Source organism: Aphelocoma coerulescens, chromosome 11 (assembly GCF_041296385.1).
Source record: "Aphelocoma coerulescens isolate FSJ_1873_10779 chromosome 11, UR_Acoe_1.0, whole genome shotgun sequence".
In the NCBI taxonomy this organism is placed as follows: Eukaryota; Metazoa; Chordata; class Aves; order Passeriformes; family Corvidae; genus Aphelocoma; species Aphelocoma coerulescens.
The window spans coordinates 20,156,524-20,175,553 of NC_091025.1; the positions used below are offsets into that span (position 1 = coordinate 20,156,524).

Consider the following 19,030-nt stretch of genomic DNA (forward strand, 5'->3'; position numbering starts at 1 on the left):
CAGTGCACGAGCTTGCAGAGACAAAATTCCTGGTATATTTTACTCCATAGATAGCTTGGCTTTGAATTGTTGCTGTATGATTCCCACTTTCAGACTTTGGCTTGAAGTGAAGTCTGCCACAAGGATGTGCCATGTAGCCTGGGAAGAAACCCAGCGGATCTTTTATCATTATTGCCTTGTCTCTGGCTCACAGAGAAGCAATAGCCGCAGATCAAGACTCTGTTCAAAGCAGAGATGTCAGCACTGAATTGTTTTTTGGTGAAGGAAGGATGGATAAAATATTAAATGCAATCTGCTACTTGCCCTTATCTTTCTGTTCCCTGACAAGAATATTGTATTTTATTTCCATGGTTCTGTGATTCAAAGTTGAAGAGATGCAGGTTTGTGAAGAAAAAAAAAAAAATTGTTCAACAGTAGAAATTGTTATAAAAATAAGTGTAGATTCTGTATTACATTTGCTTTCTTCTGTGAAAGCACTTCTATCTCGAGCAGGGAACAGCACATTTTTGGGACTTACCCACTTTGATTTCCATCCACCTGCTGCTGTAACTATTGTAATTTCATGCACAAAGACGCTTCTACTTTGTGAGTGGTGGGCGAGTTTGCCCACGATCATTTTGAAAGAGGTGTGTCTGTCTGCCTCAGTCCCCTTTCCCAGCAGCCTTTAAACCTTTACGAATCCTTAGGGATCCAGTTGAGTGGTGGGGCTCAGCAGAAGGAGAACAGAGATAGGAAGGAGCTTGAGATTTTCAGTCCCTACAGCTTCTGTGGGTACTGTTGGCTTGGGTACAGCAAAGAGAGGCTGGCTGGGCTCTCCAGAGGAACAGGCTGCACTCTGAGCTCTGGGGTGTGCCTGGCTTGGGGCCACACATCCCTGGGGGCTGAGGAGCTCCTGCAGCCCTGGGGGCCACATGGGGACCCACCTGTGTCACCTGAGGATGGGACAAGAGCTGACTATGGAGTAGCTCCGACACAGTTTCAAGATGGGTGAAGGTCTGGGAGGCAAGGGGGGCTTGGTGGTTGGTGAAGGGCACACACTGTTCCTGGAGAGGTAAGAGGTGATGCACACTCTGTAGAGGAGCTGCATTTGCTGTTCTCAGTAGTGCTGAGAACTGTGACACAAATGAGGTTTTGTTGGCCTCTCTGTGCACAGGGCTTGTTGTAGTCTCCCTGTCCCTGGGAGAGCGTGTTTCTGTGGCAGACTGTTGTATATTTAGCTAGTGATCTACCAAGGCTTCGGTCAAGATTTTATTCTGAACTGTTTCTATTTCCCTGTGCAATACAGCAGGGGTTTTCTCATAGAGGAAAATCATGAAAATAGCAAACAGGCTGAGAAAGGTGGCCCAAATGTTGTGTCACATCTGACATAAATTCAGAATTGCTTCAAAGTATGCATACTGAACGAGTAATTACTCTGATTCTTCTGAAGCCGTAATTTCAAGCTAGGTAGCTTCCAACAGCTGAATTAAGCTTGTCAGTCCAACACTGTTATTTGGAATGCTGTGAGCTCTATCCCCATCAGCTCACAGGGCTGAAGTGCAGTAAAGCTGTTCCGGCAGACAGACTGTGGCTGTCTCAGTGGGTCTGGGATTACAGGTTAACAGAGAGCACAGCACCATGGCAGGGTTACAAATTCCTGCCTGTGATTTTCCATGAATTGATTTTCTCTTCAGCCCTGGCTGGGAGCAGGAGCTGGGGGGAGGCTCAGGTGCTCCCCACCCCTGGAGGCCTGCAAGGAGAGCACAGGAGAATCTCTTTGCTCTCTGCTGTGTGCTGGGCTGTGCTGTGGGATTTGCAGCTGCCAGGTCCGAGGCAGTCACCAGTCCCCAGGTGTGTTACAAGAAAGGATTGAAGGAGCACGGGAAGAGGGGCAGTGGGGAAAGGAGAGGCTGGGAGGGAAGGAGAAAGGAAGTCACTGGAACTCATGTTTGGAAGCTGTCTCAAAATTAAGAGGCACAGAGTTCATACATAAATTACATGGTTTTTTTCTGGTCTGGAATGTCTCAAGTTTTCCTGAAATTATAACTAGAAGTTCACTGATACAAAATCTAGCATTGATGTGTATTTGAGTGTGTGTGAGATTTGGGAATAACTTGGGTGTGGCAGGCCAGGAAATAAAGGAGGTAAACAATTTACAACCATTAATTTTTTTTGTTAGAGCTTTTATCTGTGTAACTCTGATTAGTTGCCATAGATACAGACAACACAGGGGCTTGTTTGGGTTGATGAAAAATCTGTCATGCTGACAAAAAATGTGATTTTTCTTGAGAAAAATTTGAATTACTTCACTTCCACTATTCTTGGCCATTATTTTAAACTACACTTGAATTCATGTATTCAATTAAATAATTATGGCATTTAGGAGTCCACTTTTTTATATATAGTATCTGCAGAGTAATTTTGCATACAGTGCAGTACCAAACAAACTGGTTTTTAATTTAAATTAGTGATCATATTGATACATATAAATTACTGTTCTATCAGCTTACAGATGTGCTTCTCTATTTCTAAAATAATTTTTATGGTTTTTTTTCACCTTGTGAAACAACTCCAGAACATGATCAGGTAACTGATGGGCTCACAACTGTGGTTACAAATGTGCACAGCTTGATGCCATGTTCTGGTGCTGGTTAAGGATATGCTCTTCCTATGTAGAAGTTCAGTATCTCAAGTGATAAATGCAATGAATATGACTTGGCACATCTTAATTCCAGCTACTCTGTCCAAGTTCCTTGCTGTAAATGTAACTCACCTGACTCAAGAAATAGTTTTATATAAAGAAAAAAATTTAAAAGTTATGCAGCTTTTCTGTGACTGTTGGGTAAGTGTGTGTGGGATGCCCCCAGTCCAGAGTGCTAAGGACAGCAGTTTCCAATGAGTTTAAGGTAGCTACATTCATTACAAGTGTATTTGTCACAGGTCCTGTGGTCAGGATGAATCTGAAATGAGTGCTGTGGGCAGGGGAGAGATGCACCATGGGGGGAACAGAGAAGAAGGAGAAGTATTTTTTGAGTCAGCTTGATTTAAAATAAATACACACACAGTGGTTTCTTAAGGACTTAGAACCAGTGGGCACAGCCCTGTCAGAGTGGGTGCATGGTCAGAGTCCAGTGAGAGGCAGGTCAAGGTATGGTTTTGTACAACCGTGGAAGACAAAGAGGGAGAGTTTAAATGATTCCGTTTCTTTCAGGAATGCAAAGTGGGGTTTGGGTTAAAGGCTGAACTCGAAGCAGTGCTGAATACATGGATTATGCACTGGGCATGTGTTTGGCTGCAGCATGGATGAGCAGCCCTTGCAGCTGCATTTCCTATGAGCACTGAGGTTTGGTGCTCAATCAATTAATTAACAAAAACTGCTCCGTACTGGAGAGCAGAATCCTTCGGCTCAAATGCTCCGGGTGCTCAAAGGTCGTGGGCTTCTCCCTCCATTCCCTGCAAGCTGAGTCACATTCATTGCACTCCATTAAGCCTTTTGTGTTTGTGGTTACAGAACAGGATTTGCCCCACTGCTGTAATTGAATAAGCAGGTATGGGAGAAATAACATGAATAGTGCAGTTCTGCAAGGAGTCAGACTGACTGTGGTGGACAGAGGAAAACAGTGCCATGCCTTACTCTCAACAGACCATGTATGTTTCCCCTGCAACTTTTCAGTAGTAAAATTACCCTTAACTGTATTTTTAATGTCTGGAGTCAAGATCCTAGAATAAGTATTTCCTGGGGAAAGAAAGGTAGGTTTGAGCAGCAGTTAAATGTGGGATATTAAAAGTATTGAAAATTTTACCAGATGTCTTAGAGGTTTGAAAAATAGCTTAAATCTTTTCAGTGATTAAAACCTATTTTTCTAAGTTAGAACACTTTATTTTGCTACAAACCAATTGGAATTAATAAAAACAGTGGACTCCTATGGATGAAAAAACAACTGAACATGTGTGTGCATCAGGTTTGAGTTTAAACTCCATGAGTCTGCAGGGGCTGTAATTATGTCCTTTCCTTTTCTAAATACTCAGATCACTGTGTTCCCAGGCCCAGTTTAAGAATTTTCTCTCTATATACAAAGCCAGGACGAGGTATTCAGTAATTCACTACCAATGAAGCAATTAAAAAATATATAATTGTTTAACATAGCTGTAGAAACAGGTACACTAATGTTTGTGTTTATTATCACACAATGTCTGAGTCTTCGTGATTTTTCCATTTTTTGATTGTTTGCTTGCATTAAGTATCTCCCCACACTGAGCCCTTCTCTTCAGCAGACCCAGAGGAGAGAACTGGGGTCCCTCTGGGGACATCCCAATATGCCACTCACCTGTTCCCAGTCCTTGGATGAGCAGCAGGATTGTGCACACATTTGATAATCTTAATGGCCTTACCTGCTGAAAATAGTTTTGTTCTTAAAAGGCTCCTGACTTTAAACTGGTCAAATTTGTCTACAGTGAACATGACTGTAGCAGGATGGATTTGTCCCGAGTTGTAAGTGACCAAGATTTAGTCTCATGTGTTTGCACTCAGGTTAACCTGGTGAGAGACTCAGAACAGAAAAAATAATAATAGTAAAAAACCCCCTCATGTAATGTTTACAGAATGAGGCTCATAATGATGCATTGAAGCTGTTTAAAAAGAATGCAGCAGTTGTAGCCCTGGGAGAGGAGGAGGCCCTTTGCTGCTGAGGACTCATGCTCTGTGTGCTCTCTTGCAGGGTGTGGGGGTGTGTGGAGGCAGCCAGGCCGGGCTGGGCACGGCCTCCCCCCGGCAGTACCCCCGGCAGAAAATAACGCGCGTGAACCTCAGGGACTTCATCTTCTACATGGAGCAGGAGCGAGAAATGAGCCATTCTCTCCTGCTCTACCGAGCTCTGCTTAAATAAAGCCAACAGTTGTACTGATTGCTCCACAGAAGCTCAACTTGCATTGAAAGCTGTCATTTTAATGTGCCTTCTATTTTTTTCAGAAGTCAATGTTCCAGTAATTTTGTTTTGTAAAATTGTCCGACACATGCAATAAATTCCCTTTATGTAAAAAAAAAAAAAAATATATATATATAAACCACCAAAAAAAATGTGCAAAAGGTTTTAAAATGTTAACTCCACAAATAAAATCAACATCGAAGTCTTGCTCCACTTGGCCATTTTAGGTAAGGCTGAAGTAGCTGATGTTGAAGTTACATAAATGCAATGGCTCACCTAAACCATCTCCTGGCCAGGACTGGGACAGGTTCACAGGGGTGGGTCCCAGCCATGGTGTTCACCTGTGTGTTCACTCATGCTGGACTTGTTTTGTTTTCAGTTTACTAGCACTGTCTTACTAACCATGGTGATACCTGTTGCTATTTTAGCTTAGTTATAATGGCAATTTTTTGCACAGCCAAGAGACTAGCCACTGCACACTCCCACAAATTTTATATATTTAGGATTTTTGTTTTTACTGCACAGCTCATTTCCTGAGCCATTTGCTGAACCAAATCTTAAGTGTATGAAATCTGTGTGCTGGGTCTCAGCTGAGTTACCTTGACTTGCTTCCAGTTGTTTTCTAAATCTCATCAACCTTTTGCGCATTTGTAGCAGCTGGTTAGTAACAGGATTCAAAGCTGGGTTTTATTTTCTAGAAAAATACTAATTTATTTATTGCAAAGAGTATGGTTTAATGGTGGTTTTAAAAGAGAATATTGTTCAGTAAAGATTTTAGAGTATTCTATATGGATTTTTAAAGTCACTGTAGAGGTTTTTGGGGGCCGCTTCCACTCGTGGAGTGGGGAGAGCAGGTGAGCCCTGGCAGCCTGGTGCCACCTGGAGTGGGGACACCTTTGCCTTGGACAACTGGACCAAGGCCTCCAGTCCGGAGAGGCTCCTGAACAGGCACGTGGCTTTAAGCATAAGGAGCAGCTGTAAGTACCTAAAGGTGGGGTGAATGCCTTTTAAATGCTTTGCTGAAGCAGAATTTGGGCCCACACGGAAGCCGAGCGATGTCAGTGTGAGCCTGTGAAATGGGGATCGAATAGGGCACGGACAGGCAGGTGGGCACGAGCTGTGCTTCAGAGCTAACAGTGTTACCAGTCACCACAGAAGGGACACATTTGCTTATTTATCTTTTCCATTTTTACTATGTTATGCTTGCCACTTTTTTGAGGCAATATTTTTTTTGATGGGAAACCATAGCGAAAGCACAAATAGAACTATTTGTCCAATAGTTTTAAAAACAAAGGTTTTAATTATTTTTTAAGGTTTATGAAAAGCAGAAGAAAATTTATACTGCTGCTATTTAGCCAAAAGATTATTCATAAGGTATTTAAGGCCAGGAAGTGTAAAGTTACGTTTTAAATGTATTGATAATTTGTACATATTGTTTATAAAGGCCTTGTGTTTATTAGAGTTACGTTATTTTGATGATTTCTGTACATACTGGTAAATACCCCCAATTTGTGTGAAAACATACTCCCTTATTTGTACTTATTTTGTAAAGAAATAAAACAATTTACTAAAGTAACACATCGAGTGACATACAGTATTAATTTATCAAACATGAATTTCACATTGTCTTGTAGTTCTTAAGCACTGGTCAGAAACATTTTGCATTAAAATATTAACAGAATACCCACAAAGAAATATTAAAACCAAATACTTCAATGTTTTGTTGTGCTGATTCTTATCCTTTGTGAAACATCTAATAAAATTGTCAACAAACCTCGATGCCATTAGTACAGAGAATGGATGTACTCAGCAGTGGCTTTCTCGGGAGCGATGAGTCCAACAAGCACAACAGAACGTTCTCTTTCGCTTTCTGTCTGCCACTGGAGCTGTGACAGCCTGGACACAAAGTGCTCGTGAAGCCTCGTGCTTGTCAAGCACGGGGCCAGTGCTTAGCAACAGTGAATCAGAACAGTTTTTTGTTCAATGGGTTTAGGTGAAAAACCAGGCTGTGCTTTGCTTCTTGGCCTTCACCACACAAACCTGTGCTGGCTGCACACCACAGCTTCACTGGGGTTCTGTGGTGCTTTAAAACATCTTAGCGATGCTGAGCAACGTTCTTCATTAAGTTATGTTGCTATGGTTTAAGGCCAGAAGTAAATATTCAAATCAGTTTTTGCTGATATTGCTGCCTAAAAATATAGGGAAATAAGTAAAAAAGATATAAATGAAACTGTAATAATCTTTAAATAGATGACCTGAAGTTACTAACTAAAAGAACATGTCCTAGCTTAACTTTTTTTTTTTTAAAGGCATATTTGTTCTAAGAAAGTGATTGTTTCCACATGTCTTCCTTGCCTTTGTGCTGTTTTGCAGTCAATGCTGTGATGTCATGGTTTAAACTTTCCATCTCAAGTTCACATTTAACTCGGCTGGCGCAGCCTGGAACCCTTTCCAATGCCACCTCAGCAAAGCTGCCCCAACTACAGGAGCTGCTTTATTGAGCCGTAAAAAAATACAGTAAACACCAAACTGAGGAAAAACCAACCAACCAACCAACCACAAATACTTCCAACGTTCCACAGATGTGTAAAAGCACCATCCCACTCTGAGCTCCCCAGAGCTGCCTGGGGAGAGCACCAGGGGCAGGAGCAGGCCCCTGGGATGGAATATCACCTTTATTCCCTGGCTGAGAGGTAAGAACTGGACAGGATGTGCTGCCGGAAGCACTCGGCTCACCCCGTGCCAAAGGGCAGGGCAGGAGTGGATACAGGATAAAAACAAGGACCTGAACAGACTAGTGAAGGATACTTTGGACTTAAAGGTATGAAAGTAATAAATAAAACACTTTTATCTTTTTGTAAGACATGGCTACATCAAGCTGAATGGAGAAAAAGGCTGGAGAAGACACAATCAAAAATTCTCACCTCTTTCAAACAACATGGGAGATACAGTGAATGTTCCACCCTACGTGCTTGTTTTTGTTCATTTACTTTACAGAAATGTTTATGGCATGAAGTACTGTATAAGAAATGTGCATACACAAATACATGACAATTATACGTTAAGTTCTTTACAATATTAAATGTATAATATACAATTCTACAGATATCTTACATACAAAGGTGAATGCTGTGCCATATATTCAAATATGGCAATGCCTAGCGACTTTAGAATGTCGTACAAGTATAAAACCACAAAATAAAATAACTTTACAACTCTTAAAGTAGACAGATTTGCTCAACTGTTCTGCTAAGGTAGCAGGCCAAGTGGCCAGGATTGCCATTAGAGATTTCCGAGTGTGGTGACCAAGGTGAGAAAACCTGCAGAGGTCTGATTTTCCATGGACAGGTATCCAGCCCTTTTCCAAAAATTAGACCCCTGCCTAGATTTTACCTTGGATAGTCAGTACAGCTCATTGCTTTTGAAAATACTAGTCTTAAACATGACTTAAATTTTGCCTGATTGCAATCAATTTACATTAAAGAACTATTGACCACTTAATACTCTGTCTGTACCTTGTTCCATATGGCCATATTTATGCATCTAAAAAGAGTTTAATTAAAATTCAGCATCTACAACTGTATTCTATAAATTAATGTGGGAGAAACTAAATTGTGATTAACACATGAATTAGTGATTGAGGACCCAATCATGCTAAACAGCAATAAACAGGATTTAGCAGAATGCTATTTATAACCTTGCACCTGCAAACACGGTGCTGTCTCCTGAGTTAGGAAGCCCTGTGAGTCAGTGCCAAGTCCTGGCAGAAGCAGGACCCTCCTGCAGACAGACCCCTGACTTTGTTACAGAGAAAGTTGCACAGATAGAGGGCAGCTACACAGTTAAAATCTAAATAATAATTTAGAATAAAAAAACAATTTAAGCAAAGGCTGCCTGCTTTCATCCGGCAATGGCGATACAGGATTTTAGCAACTCTTTGCAAGAATTCCTGACCCATAAAGAGTGGGCTTGTCCAAAAATTCTTAAAACTTTCCTGCTGAATGTGGGCTTCTAACATGGTTAGTAAATGATTAACAAGGGGTGGCTTGCTTGGCAGAACCATGCTTCTTTGATGATGCAAAACTTAACAGTTGCTGTGTCAAAACAAGACTGGCTTTAAAAGAGCTACAGCTCCATGTCAAGTATGCGACCCTCGTGTGATGGTGGATTTATTTAGCATTTTATTTTGTGCTTCCAGATCCCTACTGTTGCAAATATTGCCGTAAGTGGGCCTGTCTAATTTCTTGTCACTTATTTTGTTTGGTTTGGGGGGTGGGGGTTTAGTACTGAGCACCAGTGACTATGAATCGGTCCTTTTCTGGTTCTGGATCCTGTTCACAGAGAGAGACCTCAGTTGGAAATGTAGTATAAAAATAAGCCATTTGCTCATGTGGGTGAGTACAATCACCAGGTGACTGTGATGTTGGGGGTGTAAAGCACGTCTGATATGGAGGAGGGGCAGCAGTCAGGGAAGAATCTCAGTGCAGTTTTTAGGGTTCTTCCTCCCGCAGACGCCCCCGTCCCCACAGCGCAGCTCTGGGGTGTCCCTGGGCAGCTGTTGGGACCACTGCTCCTGCTGGTCTGTTCCACTGCTTCCATGGCTCTTGCTGCAGAAGTCCAGTCCAGGGCCAGGGTTTCCGAAGCTTTGCCTGTTCCACACCACTGCTGGCCAGCCCAGAGTACATCCCAGACCCGCCACGCTGGGCGTGCTCAGGAACGTCACTGTGGACAACGGACAACTGGTTTTTCAAATGCATTCCATGGCTGGCTATGTGACAGGTAGTTTCAGAATACCACTAATTGGCAACATAAAGTCAAAGTCTGTTTGCTAATACTGTTTTGCAAATCCTTAGTGTTTCACATAAGGGACTATTAAACACTTCTACGGTTACAAAGGGGGCACAGGGAGGGTCTAGTCCAGGGGCTCCTGTTTTATTCTGATTGTTGGGGTGGGCTGTGGTCGTCTGTCTTCGCGACACAGCACGTATTCGCTGAACTGGGAGGAATCTACCCCACCACCACAGGAAGCTGCCACGTTAAATCCCTTCTGAAATAATCTTTCGAGCACCTGCAATGTGGAGGGAAAAAAATCCGATTAATATTTAGCAAATTTTAGTGATAAAAGCATTCGGAAGCACCAGATCTAAATGATGGATTTAGTCTTTCGAGTCCTCGTTGAATGAATATTATTCAGCTATAATTCTATAAGTTATTGTTAAATGACTATACTGTGATTAAAGTCTCGCTCTCAGCAAACCTCAGAAAACAAAAATTAATCAAAGAAATAAGCACTCTGCAGAGCAGCTTAGTACATTATATAGTAAAATACTGGACTGCGGTGATATTGATGCTCTCTCTTACTGCTTATCGAAAGCAACATCAGGTTTAAGCTGTAATAAAAAGTGCCAATTATTCATTAGTAATATGAACAGTCTTAGAGAGAGGGGGGCTGAGAAGCTCTTCCTTGGCAGATGAAAATGTATTAGGAGTTCCAATGACACATCCACCAGATCTTCGTGGCAATCACAGCTGTTTGCCCTCGCTGGAAGGGAGCAAAGCATGGCAGGGACAGGATGCAGAGCCAGGATGTGGACAACAGGGAAATGTTCTGGCCCAAGAAAGAGGTTAATCTGTACTGCCCAAATATGTATTTTCTCTTTCTACTCCTTAAGAAAAGTTGGTGCAATTTAGATGCATGAATTTAAGGAACCCAGAGGCAACTTTAATTTCTGCGACTGTCACACAGCACATTTCCCCAGGATATACTGATCCTGGCAATGGGATCGGGGACATGTTTCCACATGCATGAGCGTGTGTTGGTATTTGGCTTCCCAGCAGAGCAGGACACACCAGGCTTTTCCCAGAGTCAGGTGAGAGCAGATGCCAGATCCACCGTGGGCAGGTCACAATGCAGGACCCACTCTGGCTCTCCTCAGTCCTGGGCAGCAGCCTGGAAAAATGGTTCCTGTGTTTTTCTCTACTGATAAATGCCATCGAAGGGAGCAGCCTGTAGTGTCCTCCAAGAGCCTCACCCGGGGTATGGCTCCCACTGTGGCAGCACGTGGAACAGGGAAGTGACCCGATGGTTTTAATTATTAAACCTGAGGATCCCAATCACACCTCTCTGCACCCACAGCGGGCTGGACCAAGCCCTTTACAAACTTTTCATTCATCCTAGAGAAGTGTCTAAGCAATACATCCACCTTCAGACACTCATGTCGTACTTTCCTGGGCTGAGGCTACAGAAGGAGTTTGGTCTCTGTTCAGCTTCGCTGTGAGCACGTCCCAGGTTACGCCGACCGAGGAGCTGCACACAGAGCACTGCCCTCGCCCTCACACACACCCACCTGAGGCTACACTGCATTTCTTAGTGCGCCACTTCTTTTGCCTGAGTGTTGGCTTTGCTTTTCCCAGACATATGATTTTGGAAGGACAGCTGTGTCCAAGGTGGTGTCATAGTGCAGTGCAAACCATGGCAGCAGCATTTGCTGGTTTTAATCCGTTTGATCCCTCCCTAGGGGCTGCCTGTGTTACCATCTGCATTTAATCCAGGGTTTGGCTTTTCAGGGGTAACTAAAACATTTTACTTTTGCTACCCTGGCTCTAAGGACGGGCAAAGGAAAGGGGCTGCTCCAGCAGAGCTTTGCCTAAGCCATGCCGAGTCTGCTGAAAATCAACTTGCCTGAGGAGTTCTGCCTGGCCCTGGGACACAGGGACTTAACATTCTCAGAAAGTCCCATCTGCCAAATCTCCCTGACTTTTGCCCTGATTTTTACATACTCTACACTGCAAGAAAGTTGTAGAACTGAAAGATCAAAAAAGCACACCAGAGCATGGAAGAAAAACGAACCAGGAGAGATGAAAAGAAGAGGCAGGAGAGTGGGTTAGTAAAATACCTTTAAGATGAGAAAAAGAAAGCTTTCGTCTCTCTTATTTGTCCAGGCTGTATGCAGCCTATAGTTCCAAAATGGGGTGCAGATACCAACACTGTTCCTCCTCAGAGAGGAAGGCAGGAGGAGTCTGAGACGGAAGGAGGAATAAGACACCAGCAGGCTGCTGTTTCACAGGCTGGAATGTGTTCTGCCTGTATTATGTATCACTGCTCCTAGCCCTGACAGGATGAAGATGAGAGACAAGCCAGCCATGGGAAAGGAGGCTTCTCCCACTGAACTGGAGAGTGGAACAGAGGATTGACAGGTAAGATTTCTGAGAGAGACGGGACTTCAAAATCCTCACTAAAAAGTTTTTTAAATCAATTTGCTTGTAAGACAAAACAAGCAGGGGGGTGCCCTTGGCTTGCCTCAGACCAAAGCTATGGAAGGCTGCATGTTAAAATAGGATTCTTTTTCACTGAGCCTCTCCCTGCAAACACCCAGTCCAGATAGACATTACACCTCAGAGCTCCACACACCGAACAAAGCGATTCATTTTTGCTCAGTACGTGCTGGAAGGACCAGACTGCAGGCTATAATCTGGCATTAAAAACCTTGGGATCATCAATTTTCTCAGCATGAAACAGAACAGGCCAAATCCTGTAAACAGTGCTGAGGATGTTTAAATACTGTGGTTTTAAGTGTCACTTGGATGAGGCTGAGCTCAGGTCTAGGCAGAAAGGCTCCTTTCAGTGCTTCTGTGCATGAGACTGAACAGCACTTTGAACATGGACAGGTTTAAATTCCATTTGGAGAATTTGACTCTATACACATTATTTCTTCCCAAGGTAAGGTACAGACAGGGGGAAAGCAGTGACCATCTCCGAGTCAAATCAGAGCTACTTTCCTGAAAATCTCCAAAGAGAATATGCCAAAAACTGAGTGTCAGCTGTGACTCTCCCATGTACAGGGACACATGCACATTATTAAACAGAGGATTTGTGCTAGGATTTAATATACGCTGTCTTCCAATATTCCAAGCACATTTGATTTTATTGGAAGGTTCTCCAAATGGAAACCTGATCCTTTCATTTAGTGCATTTCATTTAAATTTTGCAGAATATTAACAAATACATTCTTAATTATGAAGACTTAATGTTCAACATTCAGGAGCATCACAGAATTTTCTCTAAGACAAATTCATGATTCCCACCAGACCCTGTTGCAAGGAGTTGAAAAAACCTATACCTCTATATAATTACAAATAGGTGTAAAATTAGGAGTTACTGTATTTTTTTGCCTAATAGGTGTTGACGTTCTTTGTTTTATATGCACAGTTCTTGATATAAAGCATTTAATGAAAATATTTTCCAAATATAGGAAAAAAATTTATAAATATTGCAATTGTGCTACCAAATACATTGAGCAGAGCCTAGGGAGACAGAAGTAAATGTATCACCTCAGCAAACAGCAGACAGGCTTCTTGTGTTGCTCTCTGGGATTCTTTGCAAGCAATTCTGCTCTTCCAACCACTACCCATCTCCCTTAAGTCTGTGCATTTGCCTCCCTGTACTTCCAACTTTTGACTTAATATTGTTTTGCCAAAAAAATCCTTGGAGGGGGAAGAGCAGTGCCTGTGTGCTGACCAGAGTTCATCAGAGCCAATGCTAATTAGCTGCTGATTTCATCAGCCTTTGGTCTCAGAAATGCATCATTTTCCAGAAAGTGTTTGAAAACACTTTCTATTAATTATATAGTAAAATGATGTAATTTAGTAAAATTATGTAGTTTAATAGTATTATTTATACTGTAGACTCTTTGACAGAAATTTTTTCCACAACATGAACTTGCAAAGAGACTCTTTGATTCTGTCTGAATTTTGACTGAATTCAAACACATTCAAATAGTAACAGTAATTAGTGTTTTACTACTCAGGTAGCACATGTATCCTATGAGTTACACCACTCTGGACAAAAGGGAGCTGACTGCTCAACCATGTGGGCATCTGGAGCTTTGCCAGCCAGTGCTGAGCTGGTCAGTGGCTCACTGTGACCCTTTATTGTTTCAGTTACTCTAATTCCTTGTGTGATCTAGCAGGATCCCATGGACAGCGTGGCTGGGACACAAATGCTCTTCCCTACCCACTCACCTGAGCTAGACTGCTCCCTCTCCTCCCAGCACAGCAATGGAGACACCTCCCTGTCCCACTGCCAGCAAGCCGAGTTGCCTCTGACCACTCCCAGCCCGCTGGGCTTGGGACAGCCCACCCCAAGCCTTGCCAAACCCACCCCAAACCTTACCAAACCCACCCCAAACCTTGCCAAACCCACCCCAAACCTTGCCAAGTGTGAAACTGGTAAGGACTGTGCAAAATTAACCACAGCCTGGTGAAGTTCAACCAAATACACCACTTGGGAGTCTTGAACCAAAAACCACCCAAACCCACTGGGAATGCTGCCCATGCAGTGGGGGAGCCACCATTAGGGTCAGGTTTTTAAAATGACTCCACCCACCTCTACATATGCAGGTGACTGCAGCTCCCCTGAAGATGTCACTCGGCAGCCTGGGAGACAGAGGGTGCCTGAGCCTGATGTGTAACAACCACACAGGTACAAGAGCTCCAGGTTCTTGTCCTCCCTTGCACCTCCCTCCCCAGCCAGTCTGGCCAGCCTGGTCCATGGACCAGCTCTTCTGTGGGTTTTTGCCCACAGGGGACTTTATCCAGACAACCACGGCATTTCCCACAGCCCAGTTCACATCTGCAGCCACAGCCCATCTGCAGAGGATGGTTCCCCTCTAGGTTGATTTCACTTCCCATACCATGAGCATTTGCAGCATATTCCAAAGGAATACACACAAAAACCAAGAGCTCTGTCTTGCCCGTGTTAATTAAGGCCAAGTTAACGGCACCATCGCCCGGTTCCTCCCCAGAGCCCCAGGACAGCCACACCAGCAGAGCTCTGGCTGCAGTGCTGGTGATCCCTGAGAAATGGCACTGCTTGCCCACAGGCTGCTGCCTAAACACAGACCACGTATTTATTCCTGCTGCCATCCACCTATCTGTCCAGTTATCTTCTTTTGTTTCATATGTTTAAACTTAATGTCAAAACTCTGAGTATAAAATGAAATACATTTTTGTTTAAAATACTCTGGGCAATTTTTATAGAACATCCTTTTGGAAAAAAAAAAAAAGTGCAGAGATCAATTTTTTTAAGTCCATCCCGCAGGCACCATCATTTAATTATGAGTGAGACATAAATTATGCATTTACACATTGTTGCATTTTCTATAAAATGGTGTGGAGACTTTTTTTTTGTAGTTTTTGGAACTCTCTCATTCTTCCTAGAGGCACTTTGGAGGAAAAAAAAAATACTGCCAAAGGCTATACATTGATGAAAAAAATTAGCATTTATCAGTATAACACCATTATGAGGCCAGCATGGCACTAACATACACAAAAATCTAAATGTATTTTTCTGCTTAGACTCAGGAAAACCTGAAAGACTGTGATCTCACCAGGCAGAAAAATGTTTTCTTGCACTATAAGCACTGAGAGTCATTGGGCAGAAGCAAATAATTTGCATATAATTGAACAAGCCATAGTGAAAAAGCACCCCAGCAACAGACGAGGCAGCACGGAAAGGCCATTACCTGCACGGAGTTCAACCGGCAGTATCCATTCAAGGGAAACCTGATAACGTGGGTGGGGTCCTGGTTCCAGCCAGCGTTTACAGAGTTGCACATGACGTCCCCAGTCTCTGGGAAGATCTCTTCTATCAAAGCCTTCTCCCCACTCAATGCAATTCTTTCCCCCAGATCTGGAGTCACTCTTACAACCAAGCAGTCACAAGGCTGGAAATGTTTCCTTTGTTCTTTCTCTTGTTTCCATCGCTCAAGTTCCTTAATCATTGGCTGCAGCTGGTAATACTTTGCTTCTTCATATAAAAGATTAAAGTCCTGGGGAAAAAAAAAAAAAAAAAAAAAGAGTGGGAGAGAGACAAACTAGAAATGGTTATAGTTCTCTTTTAAAAATGAGTATTGTTCCTGTTTGACCTACTTAGGCTTATGTATTGTCAGCAAGAGAGCAAAGGCAACAGGTACCCACATACACCTCCACAGAAAACCACATGGTGTTAGTGTTGAATCTGTTTGAGCTGATCGAGAAGTTCCCACTGCACTGAATTATCTCTTCATTTATTATCCCACAAGCTCAATGCCAGAAGGCTTTACTCCTGGATTAAGAAATCAAAATAGCTGGTTGCAATAAACAAAGCCTACTGATGTAAGAGAAGATGTTCCGAGCCCTAATCTTCACTCGTGGCCTCAGATCATTCTGATCTCACAGGAGTCTCAGGCTTCGCTGTCGCCTCTCGCACACGAAACGAGATGGAGTTGTCAGTTCAGCTTCACTTCTCACCTGTCTTTGCTGAGGCTGAAATTCAGCTACAGCGGCTCAGCTGCTCCCTGCAGTTCATGACTATTCATGTATTTAAAGTGTACTTTGGAGCCCGGTAAATTACATGGAGGTAGTGACCATCCTGCTGGCTGGGAGCTCAGCTGTTGCTCCAACGGCTTAAAAGAAGCAGTTCTTCCCTGCCATTTGTCCATCGCTTCACTTGGGCTTTGGGCAATTCAAATTCCCAATTTGATCCAATTCCCAGTTCAGTGATTGTTTCATCAGTTTCTGACAGATCTTCCCACCTCAGTGGAAATATGTGAGAGCATGTGGTGGCCAAGGGTGTGAGCAGCCCCGGACCCGAGCGAGAAGGCCCCTGTGGGCACTTGGCTCCCGCTGGCCCCACAGCCTCCTCCAGCCTTCCGAGGGAAGAGGAGCAACAAGGGCTCAGCACCAGCTCCTCCCTGCAAAGACCTGTGTCTGCTTTCCTGGCTCTTGCACCTCTTTACACATGCAAATGCTGCACCACAGGTGCTTTTGTGGAGTGTGCTGGAGGTCAACACGTGGAACAAAGGCCAGTTCTACACAAATGAAATTAAATGAAAAATCAAGACTGAAATGACTGAAATCATTTGGACTGGAAAGAATGATATGACAAGAAGCAATCAAGAAATGGGCACCAAAATTACATGAAAAATAACGGGTGTGCTGCTGCCCCAGGACTCGGGGAGGAGGGGGAATCAAAGGCCAATCAACACGCAGCACAAAAAGGTGCGACTCTTCATAGTGGTTTGGAATTAACCTGTAAAATCTGCTGCTGCAGGGTATTACTGAACCAAAGCAGTTAGCTCTGCTCAAATTTGGCACCACTGACCCACCGGTAGTGGAGGTGCTCCTTCACCCCAGGGCTGCCTGCAGCCTGGAGACCTATGAATATTCACAGTGACAAGGCAAGGTGATCGACTTACAAAAGGGACATCCCATCCTTTACATCTCTCTGATGTCTGCTAAGGTTGGGACAATGTGCACACGGCTAAGGGAGAAAAAGGACTGGAGGATAAGAGGAGGGATAAGAAGAGGGATAGAAGAAGAGGGGTAAGAGCAAATGGGAAGAAATGAGGGCAACACTCTAGCGGGACAGCTCGAAGATGGAAAACAACAAAAGATTAAAGAAGAAATCACGCAGAGAGCATGCTGCAAACCACCAACAACCAGTGTTGGGAACAGGCCAGGCAAAGAGGTGTGGAGGCTGGCTGCACTACCTGGTCTCAGGTGGGACAGCATCAGCCCCAAAGGCAGAGAATACCTTCCTCTGCTGGAAGGTATTCTCACCCTTCCCCAAAACCAGCACTGTGCTGAACCATTACTGCTTTTCTCTGAGCACCAGTGAAGCTCCCTGGGTACTGAACAGGGGATCAGTTTAAACCTATAGGGATTAGTGGCCTAAGTTAAAAAAAAAAAAATCTGAAATCTCTGTGCAGGACACTGAATCAGCACAGCCTAACTGTGCTCACTACAGAGGTGTGTGCAGTGGCCTGCCAAATGTTCACCTGGGCATCTGCTGGTGCCATGGATTGCTTGTTCAAGCAAGGAAACATGCAATGCTAAGGCAAAATGTAATGGTGTAGAGTGAACAGGAGTACCCAGTGCTTTCTGACGGCAATGGAAAGTCATCTGCTGTTTTCAGTAGGTCCTGGAAAACCAGTTTTAGAATATCTGGGTTTATGGACAAAATAAAATAAGGTATTATTTGTAAAATCAATCAAGTGAATATGTGCTAAGAAAACTCAACAGTAAAACCTGGAAGAGATGGTACAGCAATAGAAAAAACAGTCATTCATTTTTGAAAGCAGAGAGTGGTACAGTGCTCCTGAGGCTGGATGCAAAGCTCATTACATTACAGAGTCTCTGACTGCCTTCACTGGGCTTTGGACTAGCCTGACAGTACCCTGAATCACAGGAGTTCAATGGTCCTGCACCCTCGGGCCAAAACTGCAATGCCATAAACCAAGCAAAACCCAGATCACACCACCCCTACTTCTCCCACAGCCAACTCAGCTCACCCCATCAACTGCAGCTTTTTAGTGACTCTTGCTAGCTATCATTTGCCCTAAAATGAACAGGAAAAATTTTACATTCTGATACCATTTTGTGAGAATGAAACGAGCTTTCAGACGTAACAGCTCTTCCACTACTGTTCCCAGAATGACCCAGCCACACTTCAGATGGCTGTGTGGAAATCAGGGCTGTGCTGGAGCATCACATGCTCTGTGGGACAAGGTGAGCACCTGGTACAAAGACCTGGGTTGAGCCAAGGTGTTTGGGTTAGTTTCTAGAGTAAGACTCTCATGATGCCTGTGTCGATTCCACACTTGGGTGGAGCACAAATATGGAAAGGGCTGTGCACTTGAAGAAGGGCCCTGTAACAGACCCTGGGAACTGAGGTGCGCTGGTGCCAAGAGGTGATGTCAGGGAATCAGGGCACCTACTGTCAGGCAGTGCCAATAAAGGGAGTTTGTTGTGCTGTAGCACAGTAACAAGTAGAGGGAATAAAAAAGTGTCTTCTGTAGGCAAGAGAAAATAATCGGTGTCCACCAGTGCCAGTGCTGGGAAGAGACACCTTGTGTGACCCCACTCCATTGCTGCCGACAGCCACCAGCAGCAAAGGCTGCCCCGCCCCGCTCTGCTGCTCTCAAGGGACATCTCTGGCCTTTCTGCACGGAGGGACTGGGGCATCGTGAGGGAATCTGGTGTGTTTAGGGAGGGAAGAGGATTTCACAAAGCCAGGAGCACAGAATGAGTGGCTCACAGCATGGGGGTCCGGTTCTCCAAATCCTGTGCTTGGGCAGAGTCATGGG

The 19,030-nt window shown here is 43.8% G+C and overlaps 2 protein-coding genes across 8 annotated transcripts in view; one reads left to right on the top strand and one right to left on the bottom strand.

Moving 5' to 3' along the window:
• The window catches only part of LOC138117124 (transcription initiation factor TFIID subunit 4-like), a 161,173-nt gene that overhangs the window by 140,550 nt on the left and 1,593 nt on the right, over positions 1–19,030 (top strand). Inside the window, exons 15-16 of one of the 2 annotated variants that reach the window (XM_069027157.1) lie at positions 4,698–9,126; positions 12,014–12,101. In XM_069027157.1, the coding sequence (XP_068883258.1) occupies positions 4,698–4,865 (168 nt within the window). In that variant the 3' untranslated portion in view covers positions 4,866–9,126; positions 12,014–12,101. The remainder of the gene's footprint in view (positions 1–4,697; positions 9,127–12,013; positions 12,102–19,030) is intronic. The other variant, XM_069027158.1, reaches the window with a different exon arrangement.
• The window catches only part of KCTD15 (potassium channel tetramerization domain containing 15), a 46,732-nt gene continuing 33,883 nt past the window's right edge, over positions 6,182–19,030 (bottom strand). For 5 of the 6 annotated variants that reach the window (XM_069027162.1, XM_069027161.1, XM_069027164.1 and 2 more), the window contains 2 exons: positions 15,428–15,733; positions 6,182–9,972 (listed from right to left, as the gene is read on the bottom strand). In XM_069027162.1, coding sequence (XP_068883263.1) covers positions 9,817–9,972; positions 15,428–15,733 — 462 coding nt within the window. In that variant the 3' untranslated portion in view covers positions 6,182–9,816. Of the gene's footprint in view, positions 9,973–14,313; positions 14,340–15,427; positions 15,734–19,030 lie in introns of those variants that run through there. The other variant, XM_069027165.1, reaches the window with a different exon arrangement.